At 38.5% G+C, this 25,862-nt stretch overlaps 1 protein-coding gene, 1 long non-coding RNA gene and 2 other non-coding genes across 4 annotated transcripts; 1 reads left to right on the top strand and 3 right to left on the bottom strand.

Annotated features, from left to right (window-relative positions):
- Positions 1–1,825: 1,825 nt before the first annotated feature.
- On the bottom strand, positions 1,826–3,569 carry LOC130684150 (uncharacterized). The gene is made up of 2 exons (XR_008998344.1): positions 3,431–3,569; positions 1,826–2,448 (listed from the first exon to the last, which is right to left on the bottom strand). It is a non-coding gene; the product is annotated as an uncharacterized LOC130684150 (long non-coding RNA).
- On the bottom strand, positions 2,835–2,917 carry LOC118929013 (small Cajal body-specific RNA 18). Its single transcript, XR_005031439.2, has one exon. It is a non-coding gene; the product is annotated as a small Cajal body-specific RNA 18 (non-coding RNA).
- LOC118929014 (small Cajal body-specific RNA 17) lies at positions 2,984–3,113 on the bottom strand. The gene has a single exon (XR_005031440.2). It is a non-coding gene; the product is annotated as a small Cajal body-specific RNA 17 (non-coding RNA).
- Positions 3,383–25,402, top strand: ACAA2 (acetyl-CoA acyltransferase 2). The gene is made up of 10 exons (XM_036918615.2): positions 3,383–3,836; positions 8,183–8,349; positions 11,483–11,611; positions 12,445–12,561; positions 13,854–14,001; positions 16,048–16,223; positions 16,756–16,885; positions 21,543–21,613; positions 23,625–23,779; positions 25,032–25,402. The coding sequence occupies exons 1-10, from the start codon at positions 3,821–3,823 to the stop codon at positions 25,114–25,116; spliced, it is 1,194 nt and encodes a 397-aa protein (XP_036774510.1). The 5' UTR covers positions 3,383–3,820; the 3' UTR covers positions 25,117–25,402.
- The last annotated feature ends 460 nt before the right edge of the window (positions 25,403–25,862 follow it).

The following is a 25,862-nucleotide window of genomic DNA, read 5'->3' as shown; positions in this document are numbered from 1 at the left end:
GGTAATACCCACAAGATTTCTCTGTAATAAAGCTATATCTCCTCTTCATACTTTCGAGACTGTATACAGTGCTGTGCAGTAACAAATTTGAGCAACAGCATGAACAGTGCCATGAGTCCAATGAGAGGACGCTGCTAAAGGAGAACTCTGGACAAGTAGTGCCAAAAGGGCAGAGCTCCAAATTCTCAACCATGAGCTAAAATGTGAAAGTCCAAATTCATCACAGCAATGTAGAGATATCAGTATGCAATATGAGAGCGTTCAGGGTATATCAAAGTCTACTAGGTAACTGCTATTAAAGGCCCTTCTGGCTGACGCTGATGGTCGGTCACCTACCCAAAAGCTTTTTCCAGCTTCCATCCTTATTGACTGAGTCCACTTTGCAAGATGGTAGCTGCAAAGACATCTGTTTTCCCAGTCACTTTTACAGTAATGGCTTATGCATGTAACTCAATTTTGGCAAGTGCAATTGGAGGAAAAGAGGTTTCTTCTCCATAAAATGAGGTGAGAAATATTCACCACCCTCTACCTGAACAGTTTCATGAAGACAGGATGCTTACAGCTGTAGCAACCAAAAGCCTGGGAGCTTGGTGACACTGTAGTATCTGAACTACTTACCTACAAACTTCTTGTTCTGTGAAATAAAAACTTATTGTTTAGGCCATTTGAAGTCAAGTCATCTGTTATTTGCAGCCCAAAGCATCCCGAGTGATAACTAGCCCTAAAGGAAAAAATAAGCCTTTAACAAAAGCAACTACACCAGGTAAAAAATAAATAAATACTGGAACTGGGTTACTAGCTTTCAAACACACATCAAGTACTAAGGCCCTAAAACATCCATTATACCTAATAACTCCTATGCATCTAACTGTGTGCCGTCTTTGAAAGAATTGAAAAAATAATCACTCAAATCGTTTTCTCTAGGAACCCTGGTTGAGAAGTCTGAGCTTCTGGTAGGGACACATTGTCTCACTTCTCCACCTACCTGAACCCACACTTTGTCTCACAGGCCCAGACACCCTCTGCCACCCCCACTAAAAAAAAAAGCAAATAAACCTTTGGAACCTAAGCCACCAAATACTGGCAAGTATAGAAAGTTATCCTTAGGAAGGTTTCTTCCCAAATACTTTATTGCTTCTTCCAAGGAAGATTAACTTTAACATTCACCTTCTTTCCTAATATACCTGTTTTTATACCCCCTTACACCTTACCCACCTCCCCTATGGTAACCAATCTGTTCTGTGTTTATGAGTCTATTTCAGTTTTGTTTGTTCATTCATTTTGTTTTATATCATACAGTATTCATCTTTCTCTGCCCAGCTTATTTCACTTGGCATAATACCAGCTAGGTCCATACATATTGTTGCAAATGGCGTGATTTCATTTTTCATGGTTGAGTGATATTTCATTATGTATGTGTACCACCTGTTTTTTATCCATTCATCTACGGATGGACATTTAGGTAGTTTCCATATTTTGGCTATTATAAATGATACTGTGATTAAACATAAGTGTGCATATATCTTTTTGGCTTAGTGGTTTCTTTTCTTTTGGTAGTGATTTTGTTTTCTTTTGGTAGTAATTTTGTCTTATTTCCCAGAAGTGGAATTGCTGGGTCATATTGTATTTCTACTTTTAGTTTTTTGAAGAACCTCCATACTGCTTTCCACAGTGGCTATACCAATTTGCAATCCCAGCAGCAGTATAAGAAGGTTCTTTTCTCCACAGCCTCTCCAACACTCATTTGTCTTCTTGATATTAGCCATCTGACTGGTGTGAGGTGTTATCTTGAGAGGGAGAGACTACATTCACATAATCATTATAATACTGTTAGAATTACTCTTGTTTTATTGTTAGTTATTATTAATCTCTTAATGTGACTAATTAATAAGTTAAACTTTATCACAAGTATATATGTATGGAAAAATCAGTGTATCGAGAGTTAGGTATGGTTTCAGGCATCCCCTTGAGGCAGGTGTTAGTCAGACACAGGCAGATAGAACTCAAGGTCCTTCCCAGTAAGGCTCAGGCACAAGGGAACTAGGGTCAAGGCTTTGAAGTAAAGAATCCTCATCCCTGACATCGGAGAAGATGCAGCCTGAGGAAAAAGGGAATTTTTCTTTTCCTTTGATCCTAGCTCTGCCATAGCAATAGGCCCTAGCAACAACTCCCAGCCACTTGTGGTTTACTCCATTTTTGTGTTTATAAACCCTAGACAGTGAAGCTCTAATGGCGTCCTCCCTTGGACGACCTCCTGATAAGCAGAAGCTTTCCTTTCTTTTTTCACTCCTCTATTGAACTTTCTGGTTGCTCCATACTCTTGTCTGCTGGCTTCATTTTTCATTGCCTCCAAGACACAATCCTGGGAAAAACAGCATCTCAGCTGGTAATTCCCCGGTGGCTGTTGGACCGTAATCTGCAGATAAGGGGGGACTGCTGTACTGAGGTCTGCATTAAAAAAAAATAAGGGTGTTAGATGGAAGAACAGATGGAGGGATGTGATATATAGCAAATACGGCAAAATGTTAACAACTGTAGAGTACAGGTGGTGGACATATGGGTGTTCACTGTGTTGTCTTTTTATTTTTCTGTATGTTCGTTAAGACAGGACACAATAAAAAAGCTGGACTCTGAACACACACATTGCCAGAGGGCCACCAAAGCGGTTGAAAAACAGGAGTCCAGGGCAGGCATTCCCTACTGGCTCACAGAAAAACCTCAAGGCCACCTACCATCCCTTCCCACCCACTCGAGCGACGGCCCAGGCTGCCTGGCAGCCTGCAAGCCCTGGCGCTGCGGACCTACCGCACCTCGGCCTGGGATGCCTGCTAGCCCGGTCTCAGTCCGTTCTCAAAACACACTCCATCACCTGGTTCCCAGAACTCAGATTGCGCAGTGGTCACGTCATCATCGACCAGGGCTGTTACGGCGGCAGAGGCCTCTCTGATCCTCCTTATCTCTAGCCTAACCTAATCTCCCCTCCCCCGGTCCCCAGACCCCACTTCGCCAGACACATTTTCATAATCCTCTCAGGTTCCGGGCAAGCGGAGACCTGATCATATAAGGAAAATACAGCAAGTTCATCGAGGGGGGCTGTATAGGGAACGCCTGACTACGACCCTCGCAGCACCCTCCGCCCGCCTACCTCCCTTCCTCTCCCCGGATCCCCGGATTCCCGGACATGCGGAGCCCCGGAGCCCCAGCTTCCCGCCAACCAACCGGTGCCGGCCTCTGCAGCTCCGCCCAGCACCCACCCCAACCCCGCGAGAGCTGTTCAGCCAATCCCCTCGCGCCGCCCTCCGCGCCCCGCCCGCCCGACTTCCGGTCCCGGCGCCCACTGGCCTGCCCCCCGTTTGTCTGAAGCCCTTTCCACGCTTTCGGCACCTAGTCGCGGTGCCTAGAGTGATGTGGGGAGGCGAACATTATTTACCTGTTGGAGGGGATTCATAGAGGCCAGGGACAAGGTGGAGACGGTAAACTCAAATCATTCCCTCAATGTGCAGATAAAAGTCTTTAAAAACAAGGGTGCGAGGGGGAAATCCGCTTGCAGGGATCTCCCTGTACGCCTAGGCCCGTCTTCTGGGGACAACTCCGGTCAAAGGTTCCCGCGGGAAGGCGCAACTAGGGCAGCGACCGGCCAAACGGCGAGGGGAGCCCCAGCAGTACGAGGCGACCATAGGCGGAGCCTGGGAAGTAGAGGACAGGGCAGGGGCGCGGCCTCGCGGGGCACCGCCCTCTCTCCCTTAAAGTCAGGGGGTGGGTGGCTGCCCTTTTGTGTCGCCGGAGGAGAAACCCGTCGCTGCCGTCCTCCGCCGCTGCCATGGCCCTTCTCCGAGGTGAGCATCGCGCCGCGAGCCTGCCTCTCCTGGCCTCTTGGTCTCGCTATCCCAGGCCAGGCCTCGCGTCCCGTTTCAGCGGAGCGTTGGTGGGGGTCTCATCAGCAATAAAGGGGACTTGATAAAGACCCAACCCAGAAGGACCGTTTGGGTTCAGAAGAAAACAAACTTGTAAGTTAGCACTAGCGACAATGATTTCGGTGACATTTCCATTTGAGATTTGAGACCACGGTTTGCTTGCATCGGACCTTGAAAGTCACTGCCCTTTTTCACGCAGAAGTGACCCTCCTTGTTCCAGGTCAGCTATTAGGAAAACGCGAGCGGCCCCATAAGCGCCACACGGCCTGGGGCAGAGCGGTGCGTCGCAGACAGCTCGCTGCTCCGCCTGCGTCAAGCGGTGGGCGGGGCTTTCAGAAAAGACTGATACTCTAGGATAGCCAGGAATTTCTGCCCGAATGACCTGCACCCCCGGAAGGCTTAGTGGCGTTCTGTTGGGAGACTAGACTTAACCCCTTTCCCTTCCATCCCTTTAGCTTGAATGACTCCAAGAAAGTGCAGTCACTAATAACTTGTTCTTAATTATATAAACTCCCTTCTCATAACAAATAGACACAGTCAATGGAGTTTTAATTTTAAAGAATATGAAGAAGCAATACCCCAGTTTTTTTATTAGCACCCATACCAGTGCTTGGTAGGAGGGTTGCACCCAACAAATAGTTGTCTTACTATTATTTAGCTTTGCTGGGAATATTTGTGTATCCCTTCAAGACAAGTAGCCGGGGCTACCAAATTACTTCAACCGTGAAACTGGAATGGATACAGTAGCCTCAGTTTTCCTTAATTTATCTTGGTTGCTCTCAGTAGTTGCCGTAATTAAATGAGTACTTACGTACCTAAAAATGTGATAGGAAGGTAGAGTTTCTGTTTCTCTTCTAGGGTCTTATACTAGAAGAGAACTAGTTTCTTTCTTACACTGTCACATCAGTGCCTGTTCCTGGGTCCGTTCTTGGCGTTTCAGACTCCCTGTGCTCTAGATTAATAGGTATTTCGTCTTTCAGTTTTTGGAAATCTTTAGCTTCTGGGTTTTCAGAGCCTTTTAAAATAAACAAGATTTTAGTTTGGCATTAAAGTTGTTAAGTTTAGACTTTTTAACAGCCTCATAAAATTGACGTCGGATCAGGTAATGACTGCCATAATACCCGGTTTGTGAAATTACAAGAAAAAAATCCTTTAGCCAGTCTTTGTACCTGCAAATCTGGTTTTTTAAAAAATACATTCAGTAGCATTTCCTCCATTCAAAATAGTTGTAATAGTTTAATGTTAGCCTTACTCAAGTTAACCTTTACAGTCTGGAAGCACCAACTAAGCAAAAGGTGATATAAGTCAAGGGGAAGTTATTGCTTGTGTTTTTATTTTCCCACACACACTCCTTTTGCAGATAACTCATATTTCACCATCAGCACTACTACACACAAAAATGCTTTCCCTAGATTGTAAACTATGGGGGAGAAACTCATGAAAAGAAAGTTATGGAAAAACATAAAATTAGCCCCTATTGTTTCTGATAAGTCAACAGTCATTTGAATCATTTCCGTGTATGCAGTATGTCATTTTTTCTAGCTTTTAAAGTTTTCACTTTATCTTTAGTTTCAGAAGTTTGACAGTGATATGCCAAGGTGAGTGACTGTGTGTGTGTGGCATTTACTCTGAGGTGTACTGAGCTTGAATTTGTAAATTTATGTCTTTTATCAAATTTGGGGGATTTTCAACTATTTCTTCAGATTTTTTTCTATACATTCTCTCCTCCTGTGACACTAGTTACGTCGTTGGTCTTTGGAGTTCTATCCATGTTTTTTTAATCTGCCTTTTTAAAAATTATTAAACACTTTTTTGAGCAGTTTTAGATTTATAGACAAAGTGAGCAGGAAGTACAGGGCATTCATATATGACCCCTACCTTGCCCTGGTATCCCTTTATTATTAATATCTTACATTCAAATGGTACATCTGGTACAATTGATGAGCCAATATTGGTACATTATTATTAACTAAAGTCTGTTGTTTACATTAAGGTTCACTCTTTGCGTTGTACAGTCTGTGGGTTTTGGCAAATGTATAATGACATGTTTCACTACCTAAAACTCCCCTGTGCTCCACCTACTCAATCCTCTTTCCCCTTCCCCAGCCCTTGGCAGCCACTGATATTGTTACTGTCTCTGTAATACTTCCTTTTCAGGATGTCATATAGTTGGAATCATACAGTGTGTAGCCTTTTCAGGTTGGCTTCTTTCACTTAGCATATGCTTTTAAGTTTACTCCATGTCTTCATGACTTGATAGCTCATATCTTTTTGTTGCTGAATAATATTCTTTTGCATGGATGTACCACAGTTTATTATCCATCACCTACTGAAAGATGTCTTTGTTGCTTCCAAATTTTGTCAATCATGAATAAAGCTGCTATAAACATCCACGTGCAGGCTTTGTGTGAGCATAGTTTTCAACTCCTGTGGGTAGACACCAAAGAATATAATTGCTGGATCACGGTTATGTGTGATTTTCATTCTATATGACTAAACTGTCTTCCAAAGAGGCTGTATTTTGCATTCCCAGCAGCAGTGAATAAAAAATAGTGAGCTAATTTTTATGGTGTTTTATAAAATCTAAATACTGTATCATGAAGAACTGATTGGATCTGTTCTAAATTATAGTTACATAAGCTGCTTCTAACATTCTTTTATACGTAAACTTCTTAAAGTAGGAATGAAAGGAGAAGCTGAGTTTTTTTTTTTTTAAGATGGGGTTTAATTTGTGCCTTGAAAAGAGATCACTAACACAAACAGAAAGACTCTACCTAAATACCAATAGCAGTAGAATGTTTGAATGGTCCCAGCAATAGGCCAATATCTTAGTACAAACCATTGTTAAAAGTCCCGTAATTTCTTGGCAGGATGTGGAAATAAGCTTGAATTGTTTTGGGGAGAATTAGTTAGCAGATGCAAAGCACTGAGCATGAAGTCTATCACATAGTGCCCTATATGTTCTCTGTAATATTTACCTTGGAGAATTGAGAAGATGAGATAATACATGAAAAGTGATCAGATATCTAGCTAGCACTCAGTAGGTGCCTAATAAGTGTACGTATGTGATGAAACTGCTGTAACCAGTGTGCAGCTTTTGCATTGCACAACACACATCATAGTCATTGTAGATGTGTGTAACCATAACAGAGTTTTTTATTTGGCAGGTGGTAGAACAGTGTCTTGGGAAGGGGCAATTTTTATTTGTTTGTTCCAGGACATTAGTTGAACTAACAGTGATGTTATAAATTTACAGTCTTAGTTTGCACTAATATGTGTGTAGATAATTCCCTGTATTCTTTGTAGTTAGATCAGGTGCAGGAAATTTTATTACACTCTGAGCAGTACATTTTAATAGGGTATGGGCAAACTAGTGTATCTAGAGGACAGCAACCAGAAGTAATATCAAGTAAAGAAGTGTTGAAAGAATGCATTTTATTTACCTAGGAAAAAAGTCATTAAATTTGAGGGATTTTATCAGCGAGCTGATTCCAGATATCAGAGGGGCTACCCATGTTAAAAGTGGCCTGTTTTGCCCATTTTATTTTAAGGGTAAAAATATCTTAATTATTATTATTTGAAATTTGTAATATACATTATAGTCACCCTGTGATACCAGAAGCAATGGCATATATAATTCAAAGCAGCATATATTCTGGAAACTGTTTGCCTAATCTGACATGGGGTACGTTTAGATAGAACTAAGACTGGTGGATGGAAAACTTGGTAAGCTGAGCCAGTTCAGTATAAGGAAAAATCATAATTTTATATGATCCATTCATGGGCACACTGCTTCAGAGTAAAGTGTGCCCTTTTACTACAAGTTTTCTAGCAAAGGTTCGAGAGAACCTCTTGTCAAGAACTTTCTATAGGGTGAATGGTTGACCTCAAACAATCTTCAGGGGACTTCTAGTTTGGAAAGTCTTTGATTCTATGACTAAGCAATATACTCCAGCCAATAGAAGAAGCATTTCAGTTTTGAACAAGTGTTTCTAGCATTCTAAATCTCTGAAGGACTAGAAAGTTGTCTGATCAGAATGGACTTACTTCGTAACATGCAGGGCATTTCTTGGCGCCAGCAAATAGATATTGATCAAACTGATAATTCTTAAGACTGCTTCTATGTGTGACCCACTCTGTATATTATTATGTGGCAAAATTTTCGGTTATCTAACTGAAAATTGCACTTTACAATAAGGTCTTAGATTTTTTTAAAGCATGTTAGGGACATTGGCTATCTGTAACTGCTTCTCTCCTCATTGCACCAGGTGTGTTCATCATTGCTGCTAAGCGAACACCCTTTGGAGCTTATGGAGGCCTTCTGAAAGACTTCACAGCTACTGACCTGGCTGAATTGGCTGCCAGGGCCGCCTTATCTGCTGGCAAAGTCTCACCTGAGACTATTGACAGCGTCATTGTAGGCAATGTCTTGCAGGTTAGTAGGGCGGAAGGGAAGTATTCTCCTTCCTGTTGCTTTACCAGTTTCTAAAAAATTTTACGTTTAACATGTTATAATGGTGAACTAGTTAATAATAGTTAAAGGTATATATAATCTGAGTAATCCTTTCTGACTCTAGAAGCAATGCATACATAATTCAAAGCAACATATGTTCTGGAAACTATATATCAATCTGACGGGTTACATTTCATTGCTTCTTAAATAGCAAGTGAATTTCCTTGACTTACTTTAAGTCAGACTTTCATTCTTCCTGTGTGTCACCTAAAGAGGGCAGCAGGACAGTTGTTGATAGTATGAGAGCTGAAACAAGGTAAAGTGTCCCTTTGTACATCGTCAGCTAGGGTAGTGCAGATAAGGCAACTAAAGTTTTCTCCACTCTGCACATATCTGTGAAAAACCACAAAAGCATCACAAATATTTATCTTGAGATTACAAAATCTTAGCACATAGGTGAGTTCGCAAGTCTGAATCCATGAATAATGAGAATTGACTATATTTTGACTTTATGTGTTTATGTCCTACCTATTTTGAGAGGTGTTAAAGGTACTAATGCATTCTGTTTTAAGAAATTCTAATATATGAAAATAGCTTTATTATAAGGAATAATTAATGGGTTAAGGAGGTCAGAAGACACAAACTTCCAGTTACAGAGTATATAAGTCTTGGCAGCACGGGGATATAATGTAGGGCATACCTAATAATACTGTATTCATATTTGGGAGTTGTGGAGAAGAGAGTAGGTCTTAAAAATTCTCATCACAAGAAAAACAAAATTTGTAACTATGTACAGCAACAGATGTTAACTAGACCCTTTGTGGTGATCATTTCACAATATATACACTTACAAATATCAAATCTTGTACATCTGAAATTAATGTTATGTGTCAGTTATACTGGTTAACCTTAAAAATAAAACTCAGTTATTGTACCAGCAAAAATGGGTTTATTTGGAAAGAGCAGAGAATTGCAATTTAGTGCCATAGGCAAGTCCCAAGAACAAAGCAGAGGAACACTGTTTTATAGAGGAGAGAGGGGGAGTTAGGAGGAGCTCTTATAAACAAAAAAATCTACTGGAGTAACCTGGGAGTTCGAAGTATAGGGGCCTTTCCTTGGCTCAGTTGTGAGTCTGTCCTTGGCTGGGCTGTTACTGGGACAGGAGGAAAACCTTCCTTCCTCTTGCTAGGTAGCTAAATCAGTTGTGTCTTGCAAGGTCCTCATCTTCCCCTTGGGTAAGGAATTGAAGGTGAATGGTAGGGAGCAAGAGCTCCCCATATTGGCCCCCGAGCCCATGTTAGTGAGGTTTCCCTTCATTAATTTTCACATACCTCTATTTTTTAAAAAAAGGAATAATAGAGAACTTTTTTAAAAAGATAAGTTCTGAGTAATATTTATGGAATGTTAAAGAGCAAAGGAAACCATAGAAATTTGATAGAATTCTAGGCTTCTCTCAACACATGCGGAAACCTCCAGAGAAGTTTGAAAGACTTGACCCGGGTAGTCTGTAACAGGCCTGGCCTAGAATGCAAATCTCCTGACTTCTAGTTCAGTGTTCTTCTGTACTAAATTCTTCCCACAAATCTTAGTATTAAAAGGGACTTAGACCTAATTTCCTGGGAGTGTGCAGAGAAGATATAACCAAAAAAAAATCAGTTACTTTGTGGAAAACAGTGGCCAAAGTAGAAGACATCTGGATTATATGCATCAGGTAGGACCACATTTAAAATACACATACAAGTAAAAGCTATCTTGCTAGTAAAGGTCTCCAGAAACTATCTTTAAATCAGTCAGACTAGGATTTAACAACTCAATAAAAATTACTCCACCCCATTTAGTTACACTTAAGAAGCCGTTTGCAGATGACTCTTCCAAATGAGGAACTTAGTTAGATAAACCAAAGTTCATACTGCTAGTGAATGACAGTCTAGTTTCCAATCCAAATCTCCAAACTCTTAACCTAATATATTTTCCATTACCCCAGACTACTGCTTGATTTTGTAAAACACCTATTCCAACACTCTGGACATTAGAGAGTATTAGGAGTGACTCCAAAACAAAAAACCCTGGGAAAAGAATATCTACAGATGAGCAGTCATCCTAACCAACAAATAAAATATTCAGTCAATGAATTATTTGATGTTCTATGGAGCTCCTCCCACTTCCATCTCCATTCAGAACCCCTACGCTGTGTATGTGCTGAATTTGTTGAGTGTTATTTTGAAAATTTTCAAACCTAGGCAAAACAAAAAATAATACAACGAACATCCTAAAATTCTTTTTACTTTGATGGATTCTTCACATTTTGTCAAATTTGCTTTAGCTCTATCTACAGTAAAAGTTTTGGTTGATAACTGTTTTCTTTTGAAAAGTCATTTCATCCCTCCTTATTCAGTGTGGTCCTTGGACCAGCAACATTGGCTGCAACAGGGAAGTCATTGGAAATACAGAATCTCAGGAAGTCCTAGACCTATTAATTGAGAGCTCACATTTTAAAGAGATGCCCCAGTAAAAATTTTAAAGTTTGGTAAGCAGTGGTCTAGTCCCACCCCTCACTCTCCTGACCCATTTATTTATCCCTCCCCTCCCTAGGTCAGCAGATGTCAGCCTCAGTTTCATTTTATCATCACCTGAGTGCTTTTAAAAGTATCTGCTGATGCCATGCCTGGCCTCCAGCCTTTCTGGTTTGCTTGGTTTGGTTAGGAGCTTGAGCATCAGTTTGTTAATGAAGCTTCCCTCCTTATTCCAGTGTGCAGGCAGGATTAGGAACCACAGCCCCAGATGTGTCCTCTGTTAAGGAATATACACTTTAACATGGCCCATTCCATTTTTAAACAGTTCAGATTGTTAAAAATTTCCATCTTATATTGAGGACTTAATATAAGGATTTCTCATGCTTAGTATGTTTAAAAACCAATTGACAAAGTTACAGTTTTTATTCAAACCATAAACACATGTATTATATAAAATAAGTGTAACTATATGCATTGTGTCCTACCTTAGAGCCATATAATAGTTTATAATTTTTTATAGATTGCCAACATTTCCGTATATTTGGTCCTTCTTAATTCCTAGATTTATAGAGGAAATTCTTTTTCTTTTCTCTCTGTTCTAGAGTTCTTCAGATGCTGCATACCTGGCCAGGCATGTTGGTTTACGTGTGGGAATCCCAAAAGAGACCCCAGCTTGCACAGTGAATAGGCTCTGTGGCTCTGGTTTCCAGTCCATTGTGAGTGGTTGTCAGGTATGGGCAACATCTTATTTAATTCTCTGAAAATGCATTAAAAGTTATTAGAGGAAATGCCCTGCCCCCACTTCAGTATAACACTTGGTTTTTATTTTACAGAGCTGATTAGGAGAGATCAGTGTTTGATTTTTCTTGGAAAAAAATTCACAGGAAAAAAATAGCTTCTTAAAAGCTAATAATGAACCTTGAAGACATTATGCAAAATGGAATAAGCCAGTCACAAAAGGACAAATACTGTGTGATTCCACTATATAAAGTACCTAAAGTAGTCAAATTTTTGGAGTCAGAAAGTACAATGATGGTTGCCAGGGCTCGGGGAGGAGAGAAAGGAATTATTGTTTAATGGGTACTGAATTTCAGTTTGGGAAGCCGAAAAGACCTCTAGAGGTAGACAGTGATTGCTTGCACAATATAACTGTATTTAATGAACTCTATGCTTAAAATTGGTTAAAACGGTGAGTTTTAAGTTAGGTGTATTTTGTGAATGGTGAAATAATAAAATGGAGTCACTTAGGTTAAGGGGTTTCAAGGGGCAATCTGTACATTTATACCAGATACTAATATCTGCTGATTTTCAAGATCTATAGTTGTAGGTAGCTTTTATTATTTATGCACAAATGCTGGAAGTCTGTTTTATTTTTGGTTTCCTGATGTCTTGGGAATAGATACTTCAGCATTTACTTTATAATTATTTTTAAAGCATTTCCTTTTGAGACACTGTAACCTGGGATACTTGTTAGATTTACTTTAATTTACTGTTTATACATACTTTTTAATACTCTGTCACAACAAAAGGTTTTTTTCTGTTGTTGCTCATTTTTTTTCAATAGGAAATTTGTGTTAAAGATGCTGAAATTGTCTTGTGTGGAGGAACCGAAAACATGAGCCAGGCTCCCTACTGTGTCAGAAATGCACGTTTTGGAACCAAGCTGGGATCAGATCTCAAGGTTGAAACATTAATATTTTGAAAATTTAATCCTCATGCAATTATAATAATTTTAGTAGCACCATTTTGGGGGAAAGCAAAGTAATTTTGAAAACAATTTTGCTAATAGGGATTGGCAAGATCTGAGTGATTTGAAACTTGTGAACTATTTCACAACCCTATTTCAGTTGTTAGTTTTGACATTTAAACCCACACAAAATTAGCCGTTATCTCAGCACACCTCTGGTAATGGAATTAATACCTGGCAAGATGGAGGAAAGGAAGAAACAAAAGTTGAATTAATCTCTATTGATTGGTAAAGCAAGTAACTTAAATCTTTATCATGATTTGTGGAAATTTATTTCTGGAGCAGTATCTATTGAATAGATATCTTCTTCATCACAAAAAAATATTCCCTTTGAATATGTTATATTGTCCCAAATCTGTCAGACAAAAAATTGTTACATCTCTTTGAGAGCTACAACATGAGAATGCTAATACTGATAAAGAATGATAGTATGCTGTCCTTCTCATATGAAAGGGCTAATGACATTTTGTATTTTTAGCATTTTCCAATAATAATGATTGATTTGCAGTGTTCACCCAGCCTTTGCACTGTTCACCTAGGTTTTTTTGGAAGTTGAAAGGAGTAAGACTTAGGAAATATAAGATAGTTTTTGGATATAAATATATTTGAAAAAAACCTTTGGAAAGATGGGTCAGTGACACAGAAGGTGATAAGGCAATCTAAAAGAAACAGATGGGGCACACTTTATTAGAGACTAATTGGGTAAATAACAACTCTTTCTGATACTGAAGGAGCCTGTCCCAGGTTCTTTTCAACCTGATGGTAACTGATAGACCCAGCTGTTGCTGTCACTGAAGGCATGGGGTGAAAAAGGAACACAGATAGAATCTTTCTACAGAGCTCCTAATTGGTTCACAAAGGTGGCCACAGGGACACATTGCGTGAGGACACAGTGTTAGGTCTCTATAAAATGTAACCTTGAGGGTTTAGTTTTTGATTGTGGAATAACTTCCTGTGTCCTCATCCTGCACATTTAGCACTGTTGGCTCCCTATAGAGCCCCAGATTTAGAAAGAGGGGAGAATGTGTGCAATGTATTATGACATTAGGTGCTTTTACAAAATGTTCCAGAACCAAATATGAACAGTATTACAGTAAATACTATCAGAAACTCTATTTCTACTTTGTTTGTTAGATCTCTTAATTACTTAAATTTGAAGAAATTACAGCATATTTCTTTCAAAATATATGCTTTAATAAATCATTATTATTAATGTCTTTTAATAGCTGGAAGATTCTTTGTGGTCAGGATTAACAGATCAGCACATCAAACTCCCCATGGCAATTACCGCAGAGAATCTTGCTGTGAAATATAATATAAGCAGAGAAGACTCTGACAAATATGCCCTGCAGACGCAGCAGAGGTGGAAAGCTGGTCAGTGAAATGGGATATTTTACATAGCTATAGAAAAAAAGCTATAGCAGGGTGAGGAGTGGGTGAAATGGATGAAAGGAGTCAGAAGATAAGAAACTTTCAGTTGTAAAATAAGTCATGGGGATGTAATGTACAGCACGGTGACTCTAGTTAATAATACTGCATTACATATTTGAAAGTTGCTAAGAGAGTAGATCTCATCATAAGAGGTTCTCATCATAAAAAAAACAAATTTTGTAACCGTTATGGTGACAGATGTTAACCAGACTTATTGTGGTGATCATTTCACAATAGAGTAGCTTCCCATGGTTTCAGTTACCCGCAATGATTCTCCTCCTGGCATATCATCATCAGGTCAGTAGTAGTCTAATGCTATGTCACAATGCCTGCCATTCCCCTCACTTCATCTCATCCCATAGGCGTTGTGTCATCTTATATCATCACAAGAAGAGTGAGTACAGCACAATAAGATGTTCTGAGAGAGAGAAACCACATTCATGTCATTTTTTACAGTATATTGTTATAATTGTTCTATTTTATTATTAGTTACTGTTAATCTCTTACTGTGCCTAATATATAAATTAAGCTTTATTATAGGTATGGTTTATAGGAAAAAGCAGTATATATATATATATATATATATATATAGGGTTCAGCACAATCCATGTTTGCAGGCCTGTGACTGCATACTGAGAGTTTGGGAACATAGTCCTCATGGGACCACTGTATTATACAAATAGCAAATAATTATGTTGTACACCTGAAACTACTATGTTATGTGTCAATTATACCTCAATTTTTTGAAAAGTTATTTTTGAAAAGGAAAGAGTTTTATCATTTCAGAGTACAATGATCATATAATAGTATTAGTTTAAAATTATACCTTTTGAAAACCACAGTTTTTTTTAATCATTCCTTTTTTTTTAGTTGATCAGATATTCTGTTAAGGATTGTAAAATTAACTAGGAATTTCTCTTTGGAAATAAACTAATGCTACTTAAAAAGTGGCCCTATCTGGACACCTGAATTTTGTCCCAAACTAGTCATGTTGCCAGTAGAACGCTCTGAGGATTAGAATACACTATCAGAGATGATGGTTTACTGGGGCTCCTGGGACAAAACGATTGTCCTCTGTGAGGTATGTCCTCTTCACAAGGAGGGGATGATGTGTTTGAAAAGACCCTTTGGTTACCCTTTGATACCCACCCCTCTATTCCTAATTGAGAATTGTTGCACCTGCTCAGCCTTTATACAACTCCTATGCCCTAGCTATGAGGCCCTTGTGTGACATTTCCCACTGCTACTGACCAATCCAAAATGAGCAATTTCAGTTGTTGTGAAAACCAAATAAGGAGTTAGCCTGCTGTAGTGATTTCAGAATTAAGGTGGTGTTATTCCTGACTTACCCTCTTTCTGACCCTTTGCATTACTATGGTCCAGTCCAGTCAGTGGAGGTAGAGTAGGTCAGCTGTTTTACTTAGAACTGGTTAGTGATAGCTAATATAATTTCTTCAGGTTGCTTATCATTAAATTTCAGTCATAGATTACTTGGTGACATAAACAACTTGGTAACTTCATTTTTCTTATTGTGGTAAGAGCACTTATGATGAGATCTACCCTCTTAACAAATTTTTTTTTAATTTGTACATTTAAATTTAAAAATGTACATCATTATTATAAAACTTGGTAACTTTTTGATTACTTCTTAGCTCACCCAGACAAGTTTAAAAAGGTCATTAAATCCAGTGCCATTACATCTGTAGCTAACAAATACTGCTAGCAGTCTAGTAGTACCTCATAAAAAAATTATTGTAAAAAAAATCAAAATTGTAATTTAATAAAGGTGCAGTACTCATAGATAGGTAGTAGTTTACTAAATCCTCCAATAGGCAAGGTAAGTTGTATAAGTAACAAAGGCTCATATTAAAATAGGCTATGAGGAAAGGGTAGACTAGAAATTAAATTGAAGAGTATGTTAAAGTTAGTTTCTTTTCTTGTTTATCTTCATTCTCTCCTATCCTTATGATAGTCTTTCTACTATTTCAGCTAATGATTCTGGCCACTTTAATAATGAGATGGTACCAGTTGAGGTGAAGACAAAGAAAGGAAAACAAACAGTGCAAGTAGATGAGCATGCTCGGCCCCAAACAACCCTGGAACAATTAAGCAAACTCCCTCCAGTATTCAAGAAAGATGGAACCGTCACTGCAGGGAATGCGTCGGTAGGTAGCACCACAGATTATCTTGAACCCTTCCTAATGTGTTCAGTGCAAAATAATCATGCAGCATATTTTACTAGTCTTTAGGTATTTAGCTTAAACTAGTAGTGTTCATCCTCTATTACTTTTGGTTTCCATAGTCCAAAACAAAATCTCTTTCCAGTACTTATATATAATGTTCTTCCAACTTCTTAGGCTTTTCAAAATGTTAGAAGGAAATCTACCTGGTTTATTACTTCAGTTTTCACACTTTTTTTCTTCTCATATATACAACTCATTAGATTTCTTCTTATATCTATCCAGATCTGGAAATAAGCTTTTCTTTGAATTTTTCCTGTTTTCCCTTAGTGAGATTGTATTTTGTGTCTAAAGCAATCTTTAATCCACCAGAGTACCACATTTACTATTTGTTGTATCCCAAATTATGCCACTGCTTTCAATGAATTGCCATAATCAAAATACTACTGTATTAGTTCAAACTTTGATTAACTGGATTCTTTTATCCTCTAGTTAATATTCTGCTTTTGTTTCCTAGGGGGTATCTGATGGTGCTGGAGCTGTTATCTTAGCTAGTGAAGATGCTGTTAAAAAACATAACTTCACACCGTTGGCAAGAGTTGTGGGCTATTTTGTGTCTGGATGTGATCCCACTATCATGGGTATTGGTAAGTTTGTAGTGAAACAAACTGGTTCTGTTACATTTCTGAAGATAATTATGTCTTCTTTGGTATTCAGATTCCTGAAATATTAACCAAATCAAGGTCACTTGTGGAGAAAAGTGGAGATTGGTTATCAGTCATTTAAACAACTAATCTTTATTAGAAACTATGCCAGGCATGATAGGAAAACCAGACTAGATAACCTTCTGTAGGCAGTAGTCATGGCTTACTGTTCATTTGGGATATTTAAAATTAACACACAAAAAATAGCAGAGAAAAATTACAAGGTACTGATAGGATAAACAAAAGTGAGAGATGAGAGAAATCATGGGGTGAGATAGAGAAATAGCCTGTAAGGAGAAGATCAATACCTTACTGAGGGCTTTACGTGTGGTCATTAATGTACCACATTTAACCTTCCCACAATTGTAGTAAATAAGACTTCTTTGTGAATGAGAAAATTGAGATTTAGGGAGGTTGTCTTATAAAGTTGAACCAGGAAGTGAGGGAGCTGGGGTGTGAATCCAGGTTCTCTAACTTCAGATGCTATTTTTACTGTGTTGTCTCAGGAAGTCAGAGTAATACTCACCCGGCTCAGCTGAGGCTTAATAGGAAAATGAATTACAAACAATATATCTCAAATGGCAATGTACCAGCAGGAGAAAGTTTGGAACTCCCTACAAACATGTATAGTGTTGGCTCAAAAAAAATCAATTAGAAGGACAACAAAAAGGTTTTTGCTGGATGTACTAGGAACTGCAGATGATGCTGAATTTTAATAGCTCCCTTTATCATTCTGTGGGGAAATGGAACTAATTAGGGGCCTCAATTACAAAGATAAGCTTGTGCCCAGAGGCTTTGATCTATCCCGTCTATACCCTCATTCCCCAAGGAAGAGTTTGCTCCCTAGGGTATATTCAGATTCTTGATATAGGTCCAAAGATTTTTCTATGAGCCTAGGTAGGCCTTTTTTGACTAAATTGGTTTTTGAAGTAGGTCCCAAGATAGAATGGGGAATGACCTGTAGCTGACCGGCCTTCTCAGACATCCTGGAGTGAAAGCCTCCAGGTCCTACTCAAAATACTACCATTAGTGCTGATTTGGGACTCAGTTCATACCCAACCATATTTCCTGCCATGCCTACAAAAAAGAGATCCCTATATGGAATCCGTTAGAAAGAAAGCTAGCATGTCCCTACCTTGTCATCTTTCACTGTGTTTCAAGTTATATCAACCAAAACTTCAAGCTATGTAAGCATCTGTTAAAAGCCCATTTTTTTCTAGGTTATATTCTTAAAAGCTTATTAGCTTTCTGCTACCCACTATCAGTAAAACACAGCTTTTATCTTAGAGATGGGAGGTAGCTTAAAAAGTAAAACATCTGTATATTGGCATAGCATTTGTCCTTTTGGTGTCTAGAGCAGTGGTTCCCCATCCAAATGATCATCAAAAGTCACCCATAACCCCACCCTGCAAGATTTTGTTTCATTAGGGCTAGGGTAGAACCTAGGGGTATGAGTTTGTATGTTTTTCAGTGTACCCAGAGGGATTTGGTGATCAATCAGACTTATCTGATATAGATAAGTAGTTACTTTATAGTTCTTTTTCAGTTTAACCTCATTTAATAGGGTCTGATACATTAACAAAGTCAGGGAACAAAGAAAATGTAGTTTTCCTTCCTTCTATTCCAGGGCATGGCTGTTTGCTCTGTGGTACAGTGAATGCCGTTGTGGAAGGATTGCCTCTTTCCTCAGGGTTGGAGCTGAGCTGTATGTGGCAAATGTCCCCTTCACCTAATCAGCTCATCTGTCCATTGTAGTACGAGATTAAACAAGGTGACTTCAAGAAGTGCACCAGATGACTAGCAAGAGAGAATAGGTTGTTGAGTGTCTCTGGTGGGGCTCGATTCACCGGTCCAGTTTCTAAGACAGTTACCAACATAGAGCAATCCTTATTCCTGCACAGCAGCTGCAGACCCAGAAAAAGGGGAAACCGGGACGTGAAGGGAGCAGTATGGCTCCGAGGAAGGACGCGCTGAGGAAGGACAGTGTGCCCAGGAAAGCCCCGGTTGGGCGAGATGCTGGGTGGAGCTCTGAACCTCTTCAGCTGTAGCAGCTCTGGTTTTATCTTTTATTGGGCTACATTTGTAGAAAGGATTCCAGTGCTTAAAAAGAAAAGCTCTGATGAGAAGCTTATAGCCCAAAAATGAGCCCAAGGCCACACAGCTATTCGTGGGGAGCCAGGACTAGAAACAAGGTGTCTTTTTCCCAATAAGAATACTGTACCTTTCTGAGTCCCTGTAAATAACTCCAATGATATGGAAACAGTCCTTTAAAAATCAAGTTGGTACTGAGTATCATAATTCTTCCAAGTGGTAAAGACACCTCAAGACAAACGCTGGGCATAGAAGCCACAGGGCATAAATATGCAAAGAAGTAAAAAGCTAACCTTTTCAAACAATAAGGCTTCTCTCTCACTTACCAACTTCACATTTCCCTGTATGGCCCCGGAAGATGACTGGTTAGCCAGAGACGGGTAAGATTCCTCAAGGGAGGAACAACCTAAGACAGGCACAGTCGCAGGGGGGCCATCAGGTGAGAAAATGGGGATCAACAGAGGTGAGGCTTAGAACCTCACCCCCCCGTTCTGAGAGAAATCTTCTGCATACGTGGATGTTTTATTGCCCTGGTCTAGCTTGGATTAACACATAGTCTACAGGCACACACCTGATCATCTACATTTGCTCTCTTACAACACTAAACTATGTTTTCTACCTTTATCTTGTATCTACCTACCACTTCAGCATTTTATTAAAAATAATAATAATAAAGAGAGAAATGTGGTATCCACATATAAATCAAGTATAAAAACCAAATGAGTATTCATATTTGAACTGACTGTTTATAGTTCATAATGCATGAGCAAAACCGAAAGTTTCTGTGATGACTGCCCTTGTACTGTTCACTATGTAACTTATTCATTATGTAAGAATTTGTTCTACATGTAAAAACTTGTTTGTTATGCCTCAGAAGATTGGAGACTGACAAAAATTAGGCTTGGGGTGGAATAATGATTGTGCATTGAGCATTGACTCCCCTATACAGAATTTTATTGTTAACAACCATTTGATCAATAAATATGAGAGATGCCCTCACAAAAAATATATATATATATATATATATATATACACACACACACTTCCAATTGTAAAATAAATAAGTAACCAGGATGTAATGTATAGCATAAGGAATATAGTCAAAATATTGTAACAACTTGGTATGGTGATAGCTGGTACCTAGAATTATCATGTATATAAATGTTGAATCACTGTGTTGTACACCTGAAACTAATGTAATACTGTGTGTCAACTACCCTTCAATAAAAAATAATTATCTAAAAAAAAAAAAAAAAATCAAGTTGGGCCTGACAGTTGACTGTAACAATTCTAAGTTAACGTGAACACAGTGAGTCCTGCCAAGGTTATGAACAGCAAAGCATGTTCAATGGTTTTACACCCTCAGCTTTTGTTCTGTGTCTCCTTCACCTCTGTGGGGTACTCCATCCTCTGACCATGCTGATAACTGATGCTCTACTGCTGACTCTCCATCTTACTTTCATGCCTTAGCGATACAAAGGTAATCTGGAACTAGATTCTCTATTAATCAGTAGTCAGCATAGAACTGGTGCTTTAAATTTTAAATCATTAATGGATTGCCCTAACCAATCAGTATACTATTGTCCAAAGAACATCTTAACTAGGCAAAAAATAATAATTACATTATTTTTAGATTTGCATTATGCTTTTCTTGATTGATTTCCCATTTTACCTTAGGTAAACTTGTTGCAGAACATTTGACTACTTGCTATCTTGTATTAACAGAATATAACACGTAATCTTCTTTTTAGACATTAATGGCAATTTCATTCTCTAAGAACAGAGAGAGAAACAGATAATCTTCTCTAATCAGGTTTTTTTTACCTTTTGGAAAAAAAATACCAGTATACTTGAAAATCATGAGTAATATTAAACTGTCATTGGTGATCATCAGAAATCTGGGAGCTAACGTTTCAGAAGACCTACAGTGGGGGTTGTTTTACTTCAATGCTCTGCCTACCATTGGAATTATAAGCATCTCTTTGCCTCAGTAATCATTCCCCTGAAGTGTGTTGTGGCTTCCTTCTTGCTGTGCCTCTGTGGAGAGATTGCTGCTATTTCTTGCCTTTTGTCCAAATGGTCTGAAAATTCAGAGTATAGCCACAAATCACTTCTCTACTAGGCACGCATATGATTTATATCCTGGAAGAATACTCATTCAGCCTTGCCATTTGGTATAAAATATCATCTATAAAGGATTACAAAATCCCATATGACTCCTTTGGTCAATGGTATGAACTCTTAAGGCCATTTATGGTAGAACTTTTCCATGGAAATTTGTCACCTGTAGTTTGATGCATTAACAGATTTCACCTTGGTGCTGTTTTCTGTTTCTTTATTGTCACTGTAGTGTGCTATCAAGATAGCAAGATTTGTGGTCACTGTGGTGTACTATCAAGGTAGCAAGATTTGTGTCGCATTATTTCCTCCTTATTTACCTATTTAGTAAAAAAGGAGAAATTTGATACTCAAATAAATAGAAGGTAAAATTGGTTTTGTTCTTATATAGGTCCTGTCCCTGCTATCAGTGGAGCACTGAAGAAAACAGGACAGAGTCTTAAGGACATGGATTTGATAGAGGTCAGTGTTCTGCTTTTAACAACACGAATAAACACCAACTCCTATAGCATAAATGGCTTTAATTTAATATGTTATAGCTCTATTGTTTTATTACTATTAGCCTTTCCAAATGGCGTGCATCTAAATAAGTATTACGTTCAGTACATGCCTGTGTTGGAGCTTTTCCCTACCTGATTAATGCTTTATTTATATTTGAGTAATTAAAACAGCCTGTTTCTTCTAAAGTATAAATTCCTGGAAATGTCTTAGGACCTTATAAAACTCTGTTATATTTTAGACTATTAATGTGCTTATTGAATTGAATATTATATAAGGTGGGTGACAAATAAGTACCTTTAACCTTATATTATGGATTGAAATGAAAAAATATGAATAAAGGAATTGACCTAATAGAAAAACAACATCTGGTACCAAATCTAGAAGTTTTCTGTCCTCCTTCACAATTAAACGCTCCCATTTCCCCCAGATTTACCTTTGGCTTTTACACCATAGTTATGGCTTGCTTTGGAATTTCATAATTGTTGGCCTTAGAAACTTAAATTTTTATTTTTTTATAAAAATAAAAAAATTTTTATTTTTAGTATTAGTTTAGAAAAAAGGCAACTTTGATATTACAGTACAATTAAAAGGAGTGCAGAAGAAAATACTTAAGGTATATATGTATACATTCTACATTTGAAGAGTAAAATTTTAAGGTAATTGAGCATATATAACTTGACATTGGGAAATAACTAATATAATAAAGGAATCTCTCTATTTAAATTGATAGAGAAGAGGCCTTTTCACTCTAGGCAAATGTGATTTCCTGTGATAATCTCTTACCCTTGAAACCATGGTTTCAGACAAATGGTTTATCCTTAAATCTCTTCCATTCTTAGGCAGTCACAGTTTAGAGCCTCAAGGGGACTATTTACTTATATCTTATTAGCAAATAGGTGCCACTAAATTTCTGGCTTTAGATTTCACATTTAAAATTCTATGGAAATATGTCAGCTCTGCAAGCTGTTCATAACCATTGACAGTTCTCAACACCCTGATGGGATTGTCTTTGGGACTTCTGATGATCAGGTTTTTCCTAGGTTCAGAAGCCTAGTTACATAACATTTTTAAGTCTCTTAGTACCTCCTTAAGCATGACTATATCAAATGGAAAAATAATGTTGGATCTAAGGACAAATAAAGCACCATCTTGGGAGAGCACAAAATATAGTAGAAAAGAACACAAGACTAGATTTTGATCCCATCTCTATAAAAAGTTACCTCTTAAAATTAGTTTTCTTCTCTATACAATTCCCTAACTAAGATCATATGAAAATGCAGTACTGCAAACTTGAAGTAATGTAATTCTCATAGCCAGCCTTTTTAGTATGATACAGTATGATACGCTTCAGATCTGCCACATTTCAACATGGTAACCATTCCTCTTCTGTTTCTGGCTCTGAAGGTTTAGTCTTTGTTGTCTATCAGCTTACTCTTAAAACTATGGCTAATAGTAATGGGTAATAATAATAATAGCAGTATTAAATTATGCAATTTAATAATTGCATTAAATACTTGCAATGTATTAAGTAATACAGTAGACACTTAATATCTGTAATTTCATTTAGCCTTAACAGTAACTCTTAGGATATACTACAGTCACATTTTACTGTTGAGGAAACTTGAGTGTCAAGAGAATTTAAAGAACATGCATGCAGCCAAGATCTGAGCCGTCCATGTAGCTCCAGAAACGATGGGCTTTCTACAGTCTCCCACTGCCTCTAGTAGGTATTCATTTATAATATTACTGAGGATTTCTTTTCTCTGAGGGAGGTATTTGACTAAAAGTATCATTTAGTAAAAACAACCATTTTCAAACCTGGTATCTTTACAAAGAATGATTGAAGATAAAATAACTTTTTAAGGTAATTTAAATAGAAAAAAACAATTAGCTATTGGTAGGACTGAACAATTCTCAGATTAAAATCAATTTGTGAATAAGGATTTTTATTAGTGTTCCAATTGTTTTTAAGGTGAATGAAGCTTTTGCTCCCCAGTACTTGGCAGTTGAGAAGAATCTGGGTCTTGACCCAAGTAAAACCAATGTGAATGGAGGAGCCATTGCTTTGGGTCACCCACTGGGAGGATCTGGAACAAGAATTACAGCACACCTGGTTCATGAATTAAGGTACTTGCTCAAAGTTGTTACATTTCAGATTTGCCATTTTTGGTAGAAATACATGGATTAGGTCTCCCCAGAATGGTCCGGTAATTCTCATGCTTCCTCATATCCCTCTGCACTGTTTCTCACCAGGAACAAGTTATCTGAGCACTCCTTTTCCGCTGACCCCATAGGTGACTCGGGCGACGTGTTGGTGGCTCTGCTGTGGATGTCTTGCTCTTCCTCACATTTGCTGTGTGCTTAGTGTGGCCACTCAGCACGTGTTCACTGACAGTGGCGTCTGGCCCCATCCCCGGTGCTGGTGCACAGCAGTGAGCAAAGGATGAGGCCCTGGGCCCTGTGGCACTTGCATTCTAGTGCCAGTTACAGGAGTAAAATAAAATTATTTAAGAAAACAAAAAAAAATACTGAGAGGATCCTGACCTAGATTGCATCATTCAAGAAATCTCAGCAAACTGAAATTTAGGTCTGAGCTAAGTTTTTCCTCACTGTTTCCAGGGTTCCAGGAGGAGCCTTCTTGTATTTGATAATTTTTAGTTTCTACAGAAGAGCCTCTCCTCTGGTACTGTGTATTTTGGGTCATTTTGCTCTGTTTGTAGGAAAGTTGCAAATGAAACCAACTGAGTCAGCCCAGAAAATGACTCTGGCTCCCAGTGAGGGTGAGGTCGGTGGGACTCATTTCACTTCATGATTCATTGAGTTGGAATGAGTAATTGACAGGCACAAAAATAATTCCTGGATGGTTTTTTCAAGGTCTTCTATCAGGACTGAGGAATGAGAACAGATGGTACTTTAAAGGAGTCTAATTTTTATGAAAGTGCCATTAAATGTTTCTGAAATGTTTGCCCTTTCACACAGACAGATTGTACATATTACATTTATTGTAAGGTGCCATAGAAATCTAAAACCATGTAAATCAAAGGCTGAATGTTCACTCCCACTTCCTCACCTTCCTGTTGAGGGCAGTGATCTCCTGTCCCCACTCCTTTCTCACAGCTCACTTAAGCTTGTGTACTTATTTCAGTCTCCCTCTTTTGTATTACTACTTTTTTCTAATAAAAATATTCAGCTTTATAAGTTCTTCCTCCTGATGTATCTATAAACCAATATTGAGGACTGGGGGGAAAAAATGAGATTATAAGCTGAATGAGAATGAATAATATATATGTGACTATTTGTAGTTCTGCTTAATTAATTATCTAATCAATTCTATTAATTCTTTATTTGAGTAAATTTCAGCCACTGCTTGCTTTCTTAGGCGTCGGGGTGGAAAATATGCTGTTGGGTCAGCTTGCATTGGAGGCGGCCAAGGTATTGCAGTCATCATTGAGAACACAGCGTGAGGAGAGCAAGGAGTTACATCGCCGGGCCAGAGAGGACCAGGTGACCTTTGGAGCAGCTGCTAAACCAGCCATGTGTGATCAACGGATAGTGAGCCAGGTGATTTATCATGAGTAAGAGCCCATGCTAGAATAAGCTCTCAAATTTGTACCAAAGGTGATACATTTCTGACCTAAAATCCAACTACAGAAGGTCTTAAATGGAATTGTTATATTTGCCAAATAACCACCATTTATGCCTTAGATAATATGATTTATAAGAAATCGAATAAATAGTGCCTTAACTTCAGCTACTCCTTTCTTGTATTTTTTTATTTTAATTTTTTGGTATTGTTAATGTACAATTACTTTAATAACATTATGGTTACTAGACTCCCCCTATTATCAAGTCCCTGCCACATACCCCATTATAGTCACTGTCCATCAGCGTAGTAAGATGCTATAGAATCACTACTTGTGTTCTCTGTATATACTGCCTTTCCCGTGTCCCCCCCCCCGCTACATTAGGTGTTCTAATCATAATGCCCCTTTTCCCCCCTTATCCCTCCCTTCCCACCCATCCTCCCCAGTCCCTTTCCCTTTGGTAACTGTTAGTTCATTCTTAGGTTCTGTGAGTCTGCTGCTGTTCTGTTCCTTCAGTTTTTTCTTTGTTCTTATACTCCACAGATGAGTGAGATCATTTGATACTTGTCTTTCTCCACCTGACTTATTTCACTGAGCATAATACCCTCTAGCTCCATCCATGTTGT

The sequence above is a fragment of the Manis pentadactyla genome, chromosome 6, assembly GCF_030020395.1.
Source record: "Manis pentadactyla isolate mManPen7 chromosome 6, mManPen7.hap1, whole genome shotgun sequence".
Taxonomy (NCBI): Eukaryota; Metazoa; Chordata; class Mammalia; order Pholidota; family Manidae; genus Manis; species Manis pentadactyla.
This window is presented reverse-complemented; position numbering and strand designations above follow the sequence as displayed.

Bases quoted from the DNA above. Each gene is read 5' to 3' on its own strand.
- ACAA2 (XM_036918615.2), top strand. The intron at 16,224-16,755 runs GTAGGTAGCACC...TTTGTTTCCTAG, and splicing joins TCACTGCAGGGAATGCGTCG to GGGGTATCTGATGGTGCTGG. The intron at 21,614-23,624 runs GTCAGTGTTCTG...ATTGTTTTTAAG, and splicing joins AGGACATGGATTTGATAGAG to GTGAATGAAGCTTTTGCTCC.